The following is a 14,242-nucleotide window of genomic DNA, read 5'->3' as shown; positions in this document are numbered from 1 at the left end:
GATACGGTTCCGTTACCCGTTCTCCGGCGTCCCAGCGAAACGCACCCGGCAAAGCAGAAAACCCATGTGAGATTGACAATGAGAAAAAAAAAAGGAATTCAACGAGCAACGCAGAAAGCAAAGATATAAAATAGAGGGAAAAAAATAAATAAAATTAAAAAAATTAAAAAAAAGGCATCATCGAATTAGTCGCCTTGTCTCTTCTTCCCTCGCATTTATTCCTGTTCTTCTTCCCTCTTTTTCCTTTCTTTTTTTCCCTCCTTCAAATCATTCATTCATCCAATTCACCCTCCGTCCTCTTGTGGTTGCACAAGAATTCCCTCGAGAGTCAGCCAACCGAGCCAGCCTCGATTTCAAGTGGTGAGTCCTGGTCATTCACTCAGTCAGTCAATCCATCCCATTGATTGATTGATTGTCTTGCCCCCTACGTCTGTCCAATTGCCTGCCAGAAAACGCTGTCACAATTCCCATCCTGACTTGAGTGGTGCAGGAAGATTCAGATCACACAGCATCAGGAAGTGTTCTGCTGTTCTGTTGCACGCCGCCCAACAAAGAGCTGCCTCATCCTTAACCTTTTCTCTTCCCTGAGATAACATAATATATATATATATATATATATATTACATCTTATCATTATCCCATATCTCGTTCCTCGCCAAGCCAAGCCAGCAATAGAGGAATTCGGCCACGATGACCTCCACCGCCCTCCCCAAGCGCAGGGCGCTGAACCGGAATTCGCCCACAGATTACTCCACAGAGAGCTCCGCATGTGTCTCCCCAACCGACAGCTTGCGGCCGTCCCCTTCGTCCACGTCCCTGTCGTCAATAGCTTCGGATGCGCAGCAAGAACCCCTAAAATTAGTCGACACTTACGGGACTCCCTTCGAGATCCCAGACTTCACCATCAAGCAGATCAGAGACGCCATCCCGGCCCATTGCTTCGAGAGAAGTGCCCTTCGCAGTCTGTCATACGTCGCTCGAGATATCTCTTGCCTGGCCGGCACCTTCTACCTCTTCCACAACTATGTCACGCCCGAATACATACCGTCCACCCCGGTCCGTGCTGGCCTATGGGGTCTCTATGCCTTCCTCCAGGGGCTCTTTGGGACCGGTCTATGGATCATGGCCCATGAGTGCGGACACCAGGCCTTCTCTCCGTACAGACTGTTGAACGACACGGTGGGCTGGTTCTGCCACTCCGCGCTGCTGGTGCCGTACTTCTCCTGGAAAATCTCGCACAGCAAACACCACAAGGCCACCGGCAACTTGGAGCGGGACATGGTTTTCGTCCCCAAGACACGAGAGGTCTTCGCCTCGCGCTTCGGCTATATCGCGCACGAGCTGCACGAGTTGATGGAGGAGACGCCCATCCAGACCGCAGTCCATATGATCCTGCAGCAGTTGTTCGGCTGGCCCATGTACCTGATCTCCAACGTCACCGGCCACAACTGCCACCAGCGCCAGCCGGAGGGCCGTGGGAAGGGCAAGGAGAACGGTATATTCGGCGGTGTCAACCATTTCAACCCGTCCAGCCCGCTGTACGAGGCCAAGCACGCCCCGCTCATCCTCCTCAGTGACCTTGGCTTGATGCTCACCGGCTCCGCCTTGTTCTGGGTAGGCAAGAACTTCGGCTGGGCGAACCTTGCCGTGTGGTATTTCTTGCCATACCTGTGGGTCAACCACTGGTTAGGTACGTCGAACAGTCACCCCGAGCGCCGCAGGCCCTCCTCACCATTCCCCTCTTTATTCTATTTCCTTCTTCCCTCATCAGAAGCCAATGAAACTAACAACAAGCCCATCTAGTCGCCATCACCTACCTCCAACACACCGACCCCACCCTCCCACACTACTCCCCCCAAGCCTGGACTTTCACCCGCGGCGCCGCCGCCACCATCGACCGCGAATTCGGCTTCATCGGCCGCCAGCTCTTCCACGGCATCATCGAAACCCACGTCCTGCACCACTACGTCAGCACCATCCCCTTCTACAACGCCGATGAGGCCAGCGAGGCCATCAAGCCCATCATGGGCAAACATTACCGCTCAGACACCGAGCTCGGCAGCCTTGGCTTCCTCCGCTCGCTGTGGAGGAGCGCCAGGACCTGCCAGTGGGTGGAGCCATGCGAGGGCGCCAAGGGCGAAGGAGAGCATGTCTATTTCTTCCGGAATCGGAATAACATTGGCGTCAAGCCTGCTGTGATGACATCGCCGTCGTCCTCGTAGAGCTGGTTCTTGTTTCTTTTTTCTGGTTGGTTTATGGTCTTTTTTTTCTTGTGTTTTGTGTTTCTTCACCGTTTCATCACGTCATTCTTTGTGTTTTTTTCCCTCTCACCCTTCTTTCTTTTCCTTCCTCGCTCCCCCCCCTATTTTTCGGATAATGAAAACATAGTATAGAAAGAGAGAATAACGAGAACTGAAGATCGAGTGGCACCATTATATATATATAAATATATATAGAACGCAATCATAAAAAAAAAAAAACAAGGATGCCAGTATCATACGTCATAAATGTTCGTCGCTCATCACTTGCTCATATCATATCTTTCTCGTCGCTGATGGATAACCTTTCATGCTGTGCTTTCATTCTGCCTTCCGTGCATTGCCCTCCCAGCGTCCCCGCCCCGGATAGCCTCCATCTAACTTCCCGGGGCGACACGACATGAGAAGAGACGAGACGTGACGAGACCATAAAATGCGTAGAAGGCATGTGGGTCTCTCTTGCACAGGCTTGCCCTGTCGCTGATGGGTATATAGTTTTTTATATAGATTGATTTATTGTGTTTTCCATTCAATTCATCAAAGTGGACAGTGTCAATAAGATCTTTTCTTTTTCTTTTTCTTTCTTTTTTCTTGTCATTTCGTCGAATTTCTCACAAAGAGAGCGGGAGAGAGAGAAATAAGGAATAGAAATATACAACTCGAGTATAATAAATACATACCTACAACCCATAACTTTCATCCTCGTCGGGCAAGAGCCATAGCAATGATAATAAAATAAACAATCCAGCATGGTTCCTCATCCCTCATCCTCATCCTCACCCCTCATCCTCATGCGACCGCCCGCAGCGCTGAGACGGCTCGCGCATCTGCCATCCTTTCACCCCAGCCTCAGACAGTCAGGGCTTGTCGCCAGTTCAATAGCTCGCTAACCCTCTCTCTCCCAAGCACGCGACATGCGAAGCAAGAGACGGGAGGTGGGAATGGTAAGCAACACAGAAGAGGAAAAGGATGAATGGAAAGAGAGGGGCCGAAGGGTTAGGGCCGAAGGGAGGCAAGACTGAGCAGTATAAATAGGAAGTCAGTCCCTGGCAGCCCACACGCCAGCTCCAACGACGTCGTAACTCTTGGGGCTTGGGAGCTGCTTCGGTTCGGGCTTTTCCTGCGGGGTTGGAACGAACCCGTCGTCCCAGCCTCCTCCTCCTCCCCCTCTTCCTCCTCCATGGATCGAATGGCTAAATATCTAGTGGATATTATATCTAGCAACAGCAGCAAGGAAGCCGAAAAATAAAGAAAGTGCGCCGTTTCGTTCATGTCCCCTTTCTTTTCTTTTCTTTTCTCTTCTTCTTTTCTTTTCTTTTCTGTCCCCAGTGCGTGCTTCTACCAGCTGTTTTCCTTTTTCCCTTCGCACTTCTCAATCTGCGTCGCGCTTCTGTATCCTTGGATGGTTCTTTGATATCGCCTCTTTGGTGCAGCGACTTGGTTGTTTTCCCCGCGCGTCCCGCAGCCCGCATCCGGTGTATCCGCGGGTTAGACACCCAAGCCCCAAACAACGCAACAAAACAATCTTTGAACCCGGCCTCATTCTCATGCCGGTTCATTTCTTTCTTTTTCTTTACACTTTATTTCTTGGTTTATTTGGACAATTATATGGAATTATTTGTTTTGGTGTTATCTATATAAAATGGGGAAACAATACGAGGGAAGGAGGAAGGGGCGGGCGCGGGGAAGAAACTCCAAGCTATTATTATCTATTTGACGACCCTCTACCAGAAGAAAGAACTATATTTCTCTTTTTACATGAGTGATGGTGTTTTTTTCGAATTTTACTGCTGGCTCTCGGCTGCGTGTTGAACCTTAAAACGAGTTGCGAGAGCGTAATGGGGTCTTCTCCAGCTTCAACAGCCTCCATAGCTTTGGCAATCGAATGTAATTTACCCCGAGCAGCGACGTTTTTAGCTGTCCACCCATGTTTGTCCTGGAAATGACGTCGACTGCAGCGAGTAAAATGAGCTTGAACTCCGACCTCTCACCCAAGTCCATCTACGTGATGAAGCGCTGTCCGCCCACAGTTGTCAAAAGCAGATACCTCAACCGGAGAGTCGAGAAGACAGAAGATTGCGATATTTCTTATTCATGGCTGCTGGATGACCCCGCTATGTTCTCTTATAAGAGGCCCATGCCAGCATCCAAAAGGCAAGTATTGCCATTTCTCCCCAGAACCTTTCGCATATGACGGCATAGTGTACATTGTGGTCGCATGTCCGTGCAAGGCGCAGTCTTGAAAAACCGATCTTATTGATGTTTTGCGATTCTTGGCCTGCAAAAGGGCTCCATCCAAACAAACATCTGACTCCAGCAGGGTAGCTGGTGCTGCATTTGGATAAGTCCTAAAGCCCCTTATATACACCCTTTTTCTGTTCCTCGAAGAAGACGGTGTGCGAGACATGTAATCCGATGAGGACTATCAGCATCTGTAAGGGCTTTTACCCTTGCCTGCCCTTCGCGACCGTTTATATACTGTCAAGTTTGAATATGTAGGGCGTATTTCTTCCACGCTTCGAGTTGTTTCATCGAGAATAATGCCTGAGTGTTTAAATAGCTTTCCATTAGTTTTCCTGACATTGCAACATTAATTTTCCAATGGCGATATATGTTAGGCCGCCGGGGCAAAAGAGCTCCATCACACCAGCGCCATGCTGGTAGTAGAGGGGACGAACCAATCCAAACCCCCCAACAATATATCTTGTCTCTTATTCAGCTATCTGCCTCATTTCTTGTCCCGGTAACACAAATATTGAACAGCTAGTCGCTGGCAAGTGCTTGGCGTTTTCTAGGAAGCATTTTTCCGAGTATGTCCATCCCACTCTTAAGGTGTCGCTAAGAACGCTTCGCCGCCTAGCATTTTGAAAGTTTGAGTCATCATTTCTGCCCGAGTGTCGCCTCTGATCTCACGAAATACAAGCAGGAGGCTCGCAAACTCATTCCTTCTAGCTGTAAACTAGTGGCGATCTCGACGGAGGCGTTAGTAAGCACAGTCGCCTACCGGTTTGGCCAGCAGAGGTCCCGACATTTGTTCGCTACTAGTCACAAGCGTGACCATCATACCGATCTTTAGTTAATAAGTTGAAAAATGCTAACGTTCAGTCATCGTTAATCGGACTGATACCCCGTATCCCTCCCGGGTGTATTTCGAACCCAACTTTGTTAAAGGTGGGATCATATTCAACCATCTCTCTGCCTTCGGTTGGTCCACTTTCATAACAACCCAGAGTATGATTCGGGTCACCAGAAGTCCATGGCGAGAACACAACTTGAATTGTCCGCTGTTTCCGATATGATGAAATGGTGGTAGACAGAGGGTCATCAATCATCCCAGTCGTAGAGTTTGCAGGGTTGGCCTTTTGTTTATTGGCGGTCTCCTCTTTCTGGGGTCTTCTATTTTCAGATTCCATATGCGCCGAAGTTGGATTTTTTTGATTCTGTTCTTGAGTTAAGGGTGTGCACAATTGAGCCTCAGTAGGGCTTCGAGAATCAGGTCCATCAAAAACAGCAGGAGGTAAATTGTTCGAATTTAACTCTGGATGGATATCTTTTGTACGTTGGTTGGCAATTCGAATGTTCTCCATCTTGAGGACAATACGACAAGCAATTTGGTTTGTCCAAACAATGCCAAGGGCGGGGGTTTTCCACTCCGACTGGGAATCTGTATACATAGCCTCGAGCGTAGATGCGTGCGAATCACCCCAGCCAGTGAAAAAGGGTCGTTGGTAGTCAACTTTCAGCAGTGTACCAAGATCAAGAACACTCAAAGAAAATTCATCTTCTTCCGCCTCGGTCATAGCCGATGGCATAGGAGAAGAGGCTAATCCTAGTTGATGAGAAGGTGATGACTTAAGATCTTCAGAATCATCTGCCAACTGCTCGTCGGGATGAGAAGATGGTGGCTGGGATTGATGCTGAAAAGGGGATTCATCCAAGGAACTGCTTGTGGGAGGGTCAGGTTCGTCTACCCATAGAACATCATCCATCTGGATCCTATCTGATACTTGGTTTGCGACGACAATTGCGATATTCTGTTTGGCGGCTAGGTTCCTAAGGAATTGGCCAAGCTTTTTAAGTTGCCATGCCCGAGCCAGTAAACCAGCAACATTATCCAAATCACTTTCAGCACGATAGTTAGCCGTTATGGAATCGATAACGACAAGGCCAATATTGTAACGGGAAACTGCCACTGGAATTTGATAGTTCAGTATGTGATCCTGGGACTCGAGATCGATGGTAGTTATGGATAATATATTCTCTAAGGACGGGCGAGGAGATCCCTCGGGTAGTGTAGAAATTACAGGATGTTCCTCGAGAAGCTGGGACAGCCTGTTTGTAGGTAGATTTGACTCCGTAGACAAGTACAGAGCCTTTTGAGATGTGCCATAAGGGGGAGGTAGCTGAACGGAAAGCAATAGATGCAGAAGGAATTGGGTTTTACCGCATCCGCTGCAAGATTTACGGAATGTAAGTAAGTATCCGTTAAGCAATGTGATGGTGAATGTGACTGTCTTACCTCTCTCCCGCCAGCTCCGTTACATATCCCGTGGATATGCCACCTGCCAGGACCCGATCTAAAACAGGGTCCAATGTGCTTACAAATGAAAGCTCAGGAACTCTATGGCCTAGTTTCACAATTGGATCCCCATGGTCCTGCACCCTATACTGCTCATTATCGTCGCGGCTTGCTGGCGCCACGTCTATGGACTCGCCCTGATATCTACCCAGACCCAGATCTCGATGCAAAGCGTTGATCACATTCTCGGCCAGGGCACGCACATCTGTCACGGCGACTTTGGCCTGCTTGGCAATTTCCAGAGGGTCAAACAACACCAGGTCCTTCACCGCAATGTTTGCCCTTTCTAAGGATGGTAATATATGAGCATAGGACTTTGTCGGGAAGTCGGGGATTGTGGAGAGTATATCCATCAGTTGATCGCGCGGTGGGCAACTGAGGTGAGGATCGCACCGGCGCAAGTCGGGCCACTCATCACCCAAGATATGGCGTAAGATTGCCGGCCCTTGAATCCTGGTAGACGGTAGATCGTCGGGAAAGTAATTGCAAGATCATATTGGCGCCATAACTACCTCAGGACGCTGGGATTAGTGGCTTCTGGAGCTGAGGTCGCGTGGAAGGAGGATTATTTGACTGCAGACAAGCTTTTTTAGTTGACTAGTGCTGATACGGCACTGAGGCAGGCAGGGATACTCGCATCGAGGGCTAAATATCCAGAAAGGTCAAACCGCGCCATTCCAATCCACATTGCTCGAGATCTCAATGACATCAATGATCGAGATTTCGCGGACAAGTAATTAACTTAGTCAGCAGCCACCTTCCGCGTTTTATATTGCTGAGCTGATACGATGTACGAGGAGGAGAACCTCGGGCATTCGCCTTTGAAGGTTCACGCAATCAAGTATCCAAGGTAGCAAGTCAGCCTGCTTCTCTCCAGAACGAAATGGACATGCCAGGTGATATCCAAGCGAAACCCTCTTGCCAGTCGTTGGCAACTTTATCAGATGATTAGATAAAGACAACTTCTCGGACGGTAGTTGGAGGATTTGCCTGAAATTTGACGCTTTAGACTCGTTGATCTGCCGAACTGCAAGCCGATAGCTGTACCGGTTTCGTGCTTTGTGGCTGGCGGCCAAACCTGCATTGCGGGGTTGTTCCTTTGTTTTCGGCGAAGGAAGCCGTCGTTGGTGCTATTATATATATGTCCCCAATCCCCCCCTTTTTTCTCTGTCCGCTAAGCACTCCAAGTAGAGCAAGTTAGTCTCTTCAATTATTTTCCTTGTCAAGGATCATTCCCAGTCGATTCCTATATTGGCCTTCTACTCTTCATTGTCAAGATGTCTTTTCCCCACCCACTTGAGCAGCTGGGGGCGACTGAGATCCGCTCTGCTCGAGACGTCATTGCCCAGGCTCATCCAGGTGTTCTGCTCCGGTTTCGTTCGATATTCCTAGAAGAGCCGGCTAAAGCTGCTTTGACAAGCTTCCTGGCAGCAGAACATGGAGGGGTTCTTTCGGCTTCCACGACTCGGCCACCACGATTGGCCAGTGTGCATTACGATACCATCCAGGCGGACAAGACGCATGACTATTTTGAATCGGTCGTGGACTTGGGTCTAAGGAAAGAAATCTCTCGTCGGACCTTTGATTGTTCGAAGCAGCCTTCAATTACATTGTAACGTTCATCCTTAATTTAAACGATCTCTATTTCTTTCCGCAATAGCAATGATCAGTGTTAACGTGATTTAGGGATGAATTCGGCTCGTTTAATGAGGCATGCATGGAATCTCCATTGTTCCAGGAAGCGATATCTAAGTTTACCTTGCCAGAAGGATTCGTCCTTGAGATTGACCCGTGGCCATATGGCGGGCTCGACGATGGCGAGCCTAACATTCGTTACATGCAAGGGCTTTGTTTCGCCAAGGACACACGAAACGGAAATCCAAACTCCAATCACTACAGTTACCCAATCCCCCTTATTCCAGTAATGGATTTCCGCAAGCGAGAAATCATTAGAGTTGACAAGCTCGCGACTGGAGGAAGTGCTGATGGCTTTGCCTATGATACTGCCTCCCAAAACATATTGGGCCATACGGGTCCCTCTGAATATGTTCCTGAACTTTTGGATATAAAACTGCGAACGGATGTTAGACCACTTAATGTGCTCCAGCCCGAAGGGCCGTCCTTCCAAGTGACCAACGAAAGTCTGGTCGAATGGCAGAAATGGAGATTCCGTGTTGGGTTCAACCCCCGGGAAGGTGCAACCATCCACGATATCCATTATGATGGGCGTAGTATTATATACCGCCTAAGCATGTCTGAAATGACGGTTCCATATGCGGATCCTCGACCTCCCTTTCATCGAAAGCAAGCTTTTGATTTTGGTGATGGTGGCGCTGGCCGATCCGCCAACAATCTGGCTTTGGGCTGCGACTGTCTAGGCGTTATTAAGTACCTAGACAGTTTTAACATCGACGCGTCAGGCCAGCCGTCCGTGGCTAAGAATGTGGTCTGTGTCCATGAGCAAGACAACGGCATCGGATGGAAGCACACAAATTTCCACACAGGTCGAGCTATTGTTACTCGATATCGTGAACTTGTGGTGCAGTTCGTCATCACACTCGCCAACTACGAATATGTTTTTGCGTACAAATTTGACCAGGCCGGAGGAATTACTTTCGAAACCCGGGCGACTGGCATTGTCTCAGTGGTTAACATCGATCCAGGCAAGGAGTCTCCATGGGGTAACGTGGTATCTCCCGGCGTCCTCGCTCAGAACCATCAACATATATTCTGTCTTCGCATTGACCCTGCCATTAATGGGTATCGAAATACTGTGTTCCGTGAGGAAGCACTACGAATGCCTATGGATATCAAAACCAATCCTTTCGGAAATGGGTACCGGGTAATTACCCAGCCGGTGGCGACTTCCGGTGGATTCAACGCCTGTCCGACCACCAATTTAGCAGTCAAAATGTCTAATACCAATGTCCTGAACCCCATTTCTGGAAACCCGGTCTCCTATAAATTTACTCCTCCGGCTACGCAGCTTATCCTCGCGGACCCGCGATCCACCGTCGCACAACGTGCCCAATTTGCGAAACACCATGTCTGGGTGACGGCACACCGGGACGGTGAATTCTTCGCTGGAGGCAAATTCACCAACCAGTCCCGGAGCGAGCAGGACGGTGTTTCGGACGCTGCTGCTCGGAATGACAACATCCTTGACTCCGATGTGGTGGTCTGGTCGGTGTTCGCGCTGACTCATAATCCTCGTGTTGAGGACTGGCCAGTGATGCCAATCGAGAAAATGGAAGTCCACATGCGGCCGTCAGATTTCTTCGATCGCAATCCCGCTTTGGATGTTCCTGGGACTAAAAACCCAACGAGTGTGCTCGTCGATGAGAAGGATGATTGCTGTTGTGAGGGCGGGAAGGTTCAGCGGGCGCCCGAATCACATCGTCAAAGCTCGCAAGATATTCCTGTGAAAGCCAGTAGTAAGCTGTAAGGTAAAGCCTGGGAATCTATTATTTTATTTTACTTATTTATTGATTTATCCACTTTAAAAATTTCATTATGATTGATGTATTGCTATTGAGGAATCCTTTATTAGTGTCACAGCCATGAATGAACACTGACACTCTGCACGCACTGGTTTTGGAAATTGTATACATGTGTAAAACCATAACTACTAGTACCACACCGTAGTATTAAGTTTATACAATCGCCTAGTCGGTTTGTTGTATGATTCCCAGCGGACAGGTAGATGGCTCCATCCTAGCGAATATTTCCGGCAAACCGTGAGCTAACTCCCGATCCATCAGCCGAAATCGGCAATGGTCACTACAAGCCAAGCTCAACGTCTGCTGTACTACTGGGAATCGCATGACCGACATCTAAAGAACGAGATACAACTTCTTGCATTTCCCACGTGCCTCAAATAACAAGTAAACAAACTTCTGTGCGTATTAAACAAAAACGCACGCACCTTCAAAAAATGGCGGTATTCCACATCGGTAGGTCTCTTCTTGCCTAGATCATTCAGATTGACGACTGCCCTCCTCCCCCGCGAATACTTGTACTGCTCCCCAGTGCGACAAATACAGCCCCTCAAAAACATAAACCATTACCAAGAAAAGCCGATTACCGCGTACTAACCACTCTCTGATCCCACGCCAGTCCTCCTCAAACTGAAACCGGGTGTTGTGCCATCTCAGGTAGCTGCATTCAAGACCGCATGCAAGGCCATGGTTGGGCAGGTCCCAGGTACGTACAATTTTGCGATTTTGCGATTTTGTTGGTTGCACTCATTGAAATGGGATTTAAAAAAAAATACCACTCCAAACATAGAGAGATAGGAAAGAAGGAAAGAAGGAAAGAAGTAGGGGATACAATGTATGTTCCAAATTCTAAATTTCTCTATAACGTTTCAACAGGACTCCGTGAAATGCACTGCAATCCGCCATTGGCCATGACAGCATCTCGGGCCAAAGGATATGATATGGGCTTGTTGGCTATTTTGGAAAAGCCGGATGATGTCTCGGTTTATGCGGGGCATCCTTCGCATCTTGTGTAGGTGAACGGTTTCGTTCTCTTCTTTTGTTACCGCTACATGGATTTTCTTTTTCTTTTGTTGTTTTTTTTTGTACGTCTCATTTTTTACTTTTAAGAAGTGCTTTCCTGTAAGTATGATGTTAATTTTGGCAGGGTGCAAAAATTGCGTGATGAGCTATGTGAGGATGCGTTGGCGTACGATATGGAGTTTTAAGTTCATGGAACCCTTCCAGGGAATGGTGGTTGTACATACATGCACAGTACAGTATGTGGTGCGGGTTGACATGAATGTCGCTGTAGCAAAGCCACTTTTTGTATGTACAGTACGTCTGAACGAGCCGATTCTTAAATTTACAAAATTAATACGGAATACACATACACACTTTGACATATTGGAAGCCACAAGCGCGAGTGAGTAGACCAAAGCACATGAACAGCTTGTTGCTCCATGATTTCTAGATGTCACCTAGATAATCAGATCTTCCTTGTCCTTCTGTTGCATCAGTATGGTATAGCGCTTCGCAGTCCACTCGCGCAAACGCTTTCCCTTCCAAATCAGTAGAAGAAAAGACATATTAGCAACAAGGCATATCATCGCCATGATAATAGTGGTGTCTTGCAAACCGTTATGGTCCAGCCATGGCCTTGAAAGAAAGAGTTGAGTTCTAAAGTTAGTTTCCGCAACCATCCAATTATTACTACAAAATTAGAAGAGAGTAATAGAAACGAACGACCTACTGGCTGGCAAAAGTGAACCCGCAACCGATCATATTCCGAATAAAGAGCATAAGCACCAGGCTTTCAGAGGCAATGCGCGGGTAGCAGTCTACCGCGTACGTAATTGCAATGGCGCCGCCACTTCCGATCCCGAAGGCAATAAATACCATGCCGAATCCGGCTGGCAGAAGCCACATTGTACCCTTTAATACACCCAGACCATACATAAGTATCCCCGCGGTGTTGATGATTGCAGGGACAAGCATAGTCCAGAGCCTAAACTCAGGTTCTAGAATACCCTTGTTGCGTCTGGAGAGAAAAATGATGCACCAATCAGACACATAGCCGCCCCAGAACATGCCTAGGATGCCGCCGATGAAGGAGGAAAAGTTGATATTGCCAACGTTCGCTACACTGAAGTTGTATGGTGGCCCACTGAAAAGTTCAGACTGCGTCACGTTGAGTAGCGATAGCCACATAATCTGTACGCCGTAGATGAAACCTGCCCACATGACTGCCGGATATGTTACCAACATAAACGGGCTAATGGCAACGAGCCACAATGGCCGTGGGTCACTATAGGCAGTGTTATATAGTCCCATCCGTTGCCAGTATGTCTTCGGAGCAGGTGGCGCTGATTCCTCGGAGGTGTCACCTTCTTCTCCATGTGACGCTTCAGACTTAATTTTCACATCTTGTAGATTTTGTCTTGCATGATGAGATATCGCGGCTGTGTCTCCGGATATCTCTGAGGACGTAAGTGGTCTGCGGAAGGTAGATTCTTCCATCGTGAATATTTGGATGACCAGAAGGACAGCGAAGAAAATGATCAAGTATTGGTAACACCAACGCCAGTTCTGGGAGTCGGCGATGTGCCCCGCCGCAACAGGGCCAAGGTATGACCCTGCATATATCGTGAAGACGTACAAACTCAGTCTGGTGCCTTTCTCATGTGCAAAGAAGATATCGGTCGTCGTAATTTGCACCAGAGAGTCCACTGGCGCCGCACCGAACCCGGTGAGGATGTTTGTCGCCCATTGCATCTCAATGGTTGTCTGGAATCTGCCTACAATGCAGCCTACAAAGTTGAGAAGCGATCCCACAAGGTATATAGGTCTTCTACCGATTTTCATGGCTATGGGCTGCAAAATGACGCAACCTAACCCAAGGAACAGGAAGCAAAACGCTGACGCAATACTCAGCTCGAAGTAGGTTGTTTTCAGATCGATGGTAAATTGTGTCTTGAAAGCGTATCAGTCGAATTCGAGTTGGAGTTGGAGCTGCAGCCGCAGCTGCAACTGTGTTGTGCACACGTTGCATGAGCTGAACATACCCAGACTGGCCCAACCCAATTGACGCAGACCGCAGCTAGAAACCCCCAGATCCACAGGAGCCAGAAATGATACTCCTTGCGGAATTTACTCCAGTTGAGGGGGTCGTTGGGGTCATTCGACGGCTGGGGTACAAGGACAATATCGCTTTTTCCACCTTTTTGATGCTTTACATTCATTGTCCCTTCCACTAAAGAGATTTCGTCCCATGTCAGATTCCATATTCATTGTTAATTAGATCAACGGTAAAACAAGCCACCTACAGTCGACAATGTGCAAAGTTCCGGGAACCATTTTCACCCCTTCAACCGTAACGAACTCCATCTTGGTTCGATATTGTTGTTTCACGCGTCAAAGTAAAAGGAGTGTCCTAGCAAGGTCTATGGCCGTTCAACACAGTTCAATTGTAGTTTTATTGAGAAAAAGCCAAAATGTCTCAAGAATGACTTCTCAGATCGGGCATCAGCTCCTCGTAATATGTAATATGTGCAATTCTCAATCCTAACTGAGCTAGAAGCGCAGATCAACAAAACCAAAACCAAGAAGGCGAAGGATCCAGCTGCTCCGGGCATTGGCTTGGGAGAACCGAATGGAAGCCGTAAACCCGTATAACGATTGCAAGGGACAGGCTCGCAAAAGCCGGGAAAGTGGTGGTGCGACCCATTTCTTCAGCTACCAGTGATACGGAGAAGTTATACCTATCGGATTTATTCCTCTGTAGTTGGGCACATACACTGCCGGACAAGCTGAGTCGGGATCGGCTTTGGGGACCATGTTTCCCCTCTCGCTCAACACTAAGCATCCCACACAGCAAGGAGGTGGATGTGTATAGCCGAATGAAATAGGCATAGTTTGCCCGAGGCCAA

The 14,242-nt window shown here is 48.2% G+C and overlaps 6 protein-coding genes across 6 annotated transcripts; 3 read left to right on the top strand and 3 right to left on the bottom strand.

Moving 5' to 3' along the window:
- Positions 1–111: 111 nt before the first annotated feature.
- On the top strand, positions 112–2,940 carry HCBG_03691 (oleate delta-12 desaturase; the record flags this gene model as incomplete). Its single annotated transcript, XM_045430740.1, has 3 exons — positions 112–386; positions 491–1,690; positions 1,804–2,940. The coding sequence occupies 2 exons, from the start codon at positions 691–693 to the stop codon at positions 2,220–2,222; spliced, it is 1,419 nt and encodes a 472-aa protein (XP_045288883.1).
- A 75-nt stretch (positions 2,941–3,015) lies between these two features.
- On the bottom strand, positions 3,016–3,817 carry HCBG_03690 (uncharacterized protein; the record flags this gene model as incomplete). Its single annotated transcript, XM_045430739.1, has 3 exons — positions 3,016–3,085; positions 3,319–3,451; positions 3,628–3,817. 3 exons carry the CDS (start codon positions 3,815–3,817, stop codon positions 3,016–3,018), a joined length of 393 nt encoding a protein of 130 aa, XP_045288882.1.
- A 1,542-nt stretch (positions 3,818–5,359) lies between these two features.
- Positions 5,360–7,525, bottom strand: HCBG_03689 (RecA family ATPase Rhp57; the record flags this gene model as incomplete). Its single annotated transcript, XM_045430738.1, has 4 exons — positions 5,360–6,710; positions 6,778–7,290; positions 7,350–7,380; positions 7,453–7,525. 4 exons carry the CDS (start codon positions 7,523–7,525, stop codon positions 5,360–5,362), a joined length of 1,968 nt encoding a protein of 655 aa, XP_045288881.1.
- A 589-nt stretch (positions 7,526–8,114) lies between these two features.
- Positions 8,115–10,420, top strand: HCBG_03688 (copper amine oxidase; the record flags this gene model as incomplete). Its single annotated transcript, XM_045430737.1, has 2 exons — positions 8,115–8,449; positions 8,524–10,420. 2 exons carry the CDS (start codon positions 8,115–8,117, stop codon positions 10,280–10,282), a joined length of 2,094 nt encoding a protein of 697 aa, XP_045288880.1.
- Positions 10,421–10,771: 351 nt separating this feature from the next.
- HCBG_03687 (uncharacterized protein) lies at positions 10,772–11,542 on the top strand (the record flags this gene model as incomplete). Its single annotated transcript, XM_045430736.1, has 4 exons — positions 10,772–10,790; positions 10,954–11,040; positions 11,211–11,346; positions 11,482–11,542. 4 exons carry the CDS (start codon positions 10,772–10,774, stop codon positions 11,540–11,542), a joined length of 303 nt encoding a protein of 100 aa, XP_045288879.1.
- A 252-nt stretch (positions 11,543–11,794) lies between these two features.
- Positions 11,795–13,700, bottom strand: HCBG_03686 (membrane transporter; the record flags this gene model as incomplete). Its single annotated transcript, XM_045430735.1, has 4 exons — positions 11,795–11,972; positions 12,067–13,286; positions 13,379–13,566; positions 13,640–13,700. The coding sequence occupies 4 exons, from the start codon at positions 13,698–13,700 to the stop codon at positions 11,795–11,797; spliced, it is 1,647 nt and encodes a 548-aa protein (XP_045288878.1).
- Between the last annotated feature and the right edge of the window lie 542 nt (positions 13,701–14,242).

The sequence above is a fragment of the Histoplasma capsulatum genome, assembly GCF_000150115.1.
Source record: "Histoplasma capsulatum G186AR genomic scaffold supercont2.4, whole genome shotgun sequence".
Lineage (NCBI taxonomy): Eukaryota > Fungi > Ascomycota > Eurotiomycetes > Onygenales > Ajellomycetaceae > Histoplasma > Histoplasma capsulatum.
The sequence above is the reverse complement of the archived record's forward strand: the minus strand, read 5'-3'. Positions and strand labels throughout refer to the sequence as shown.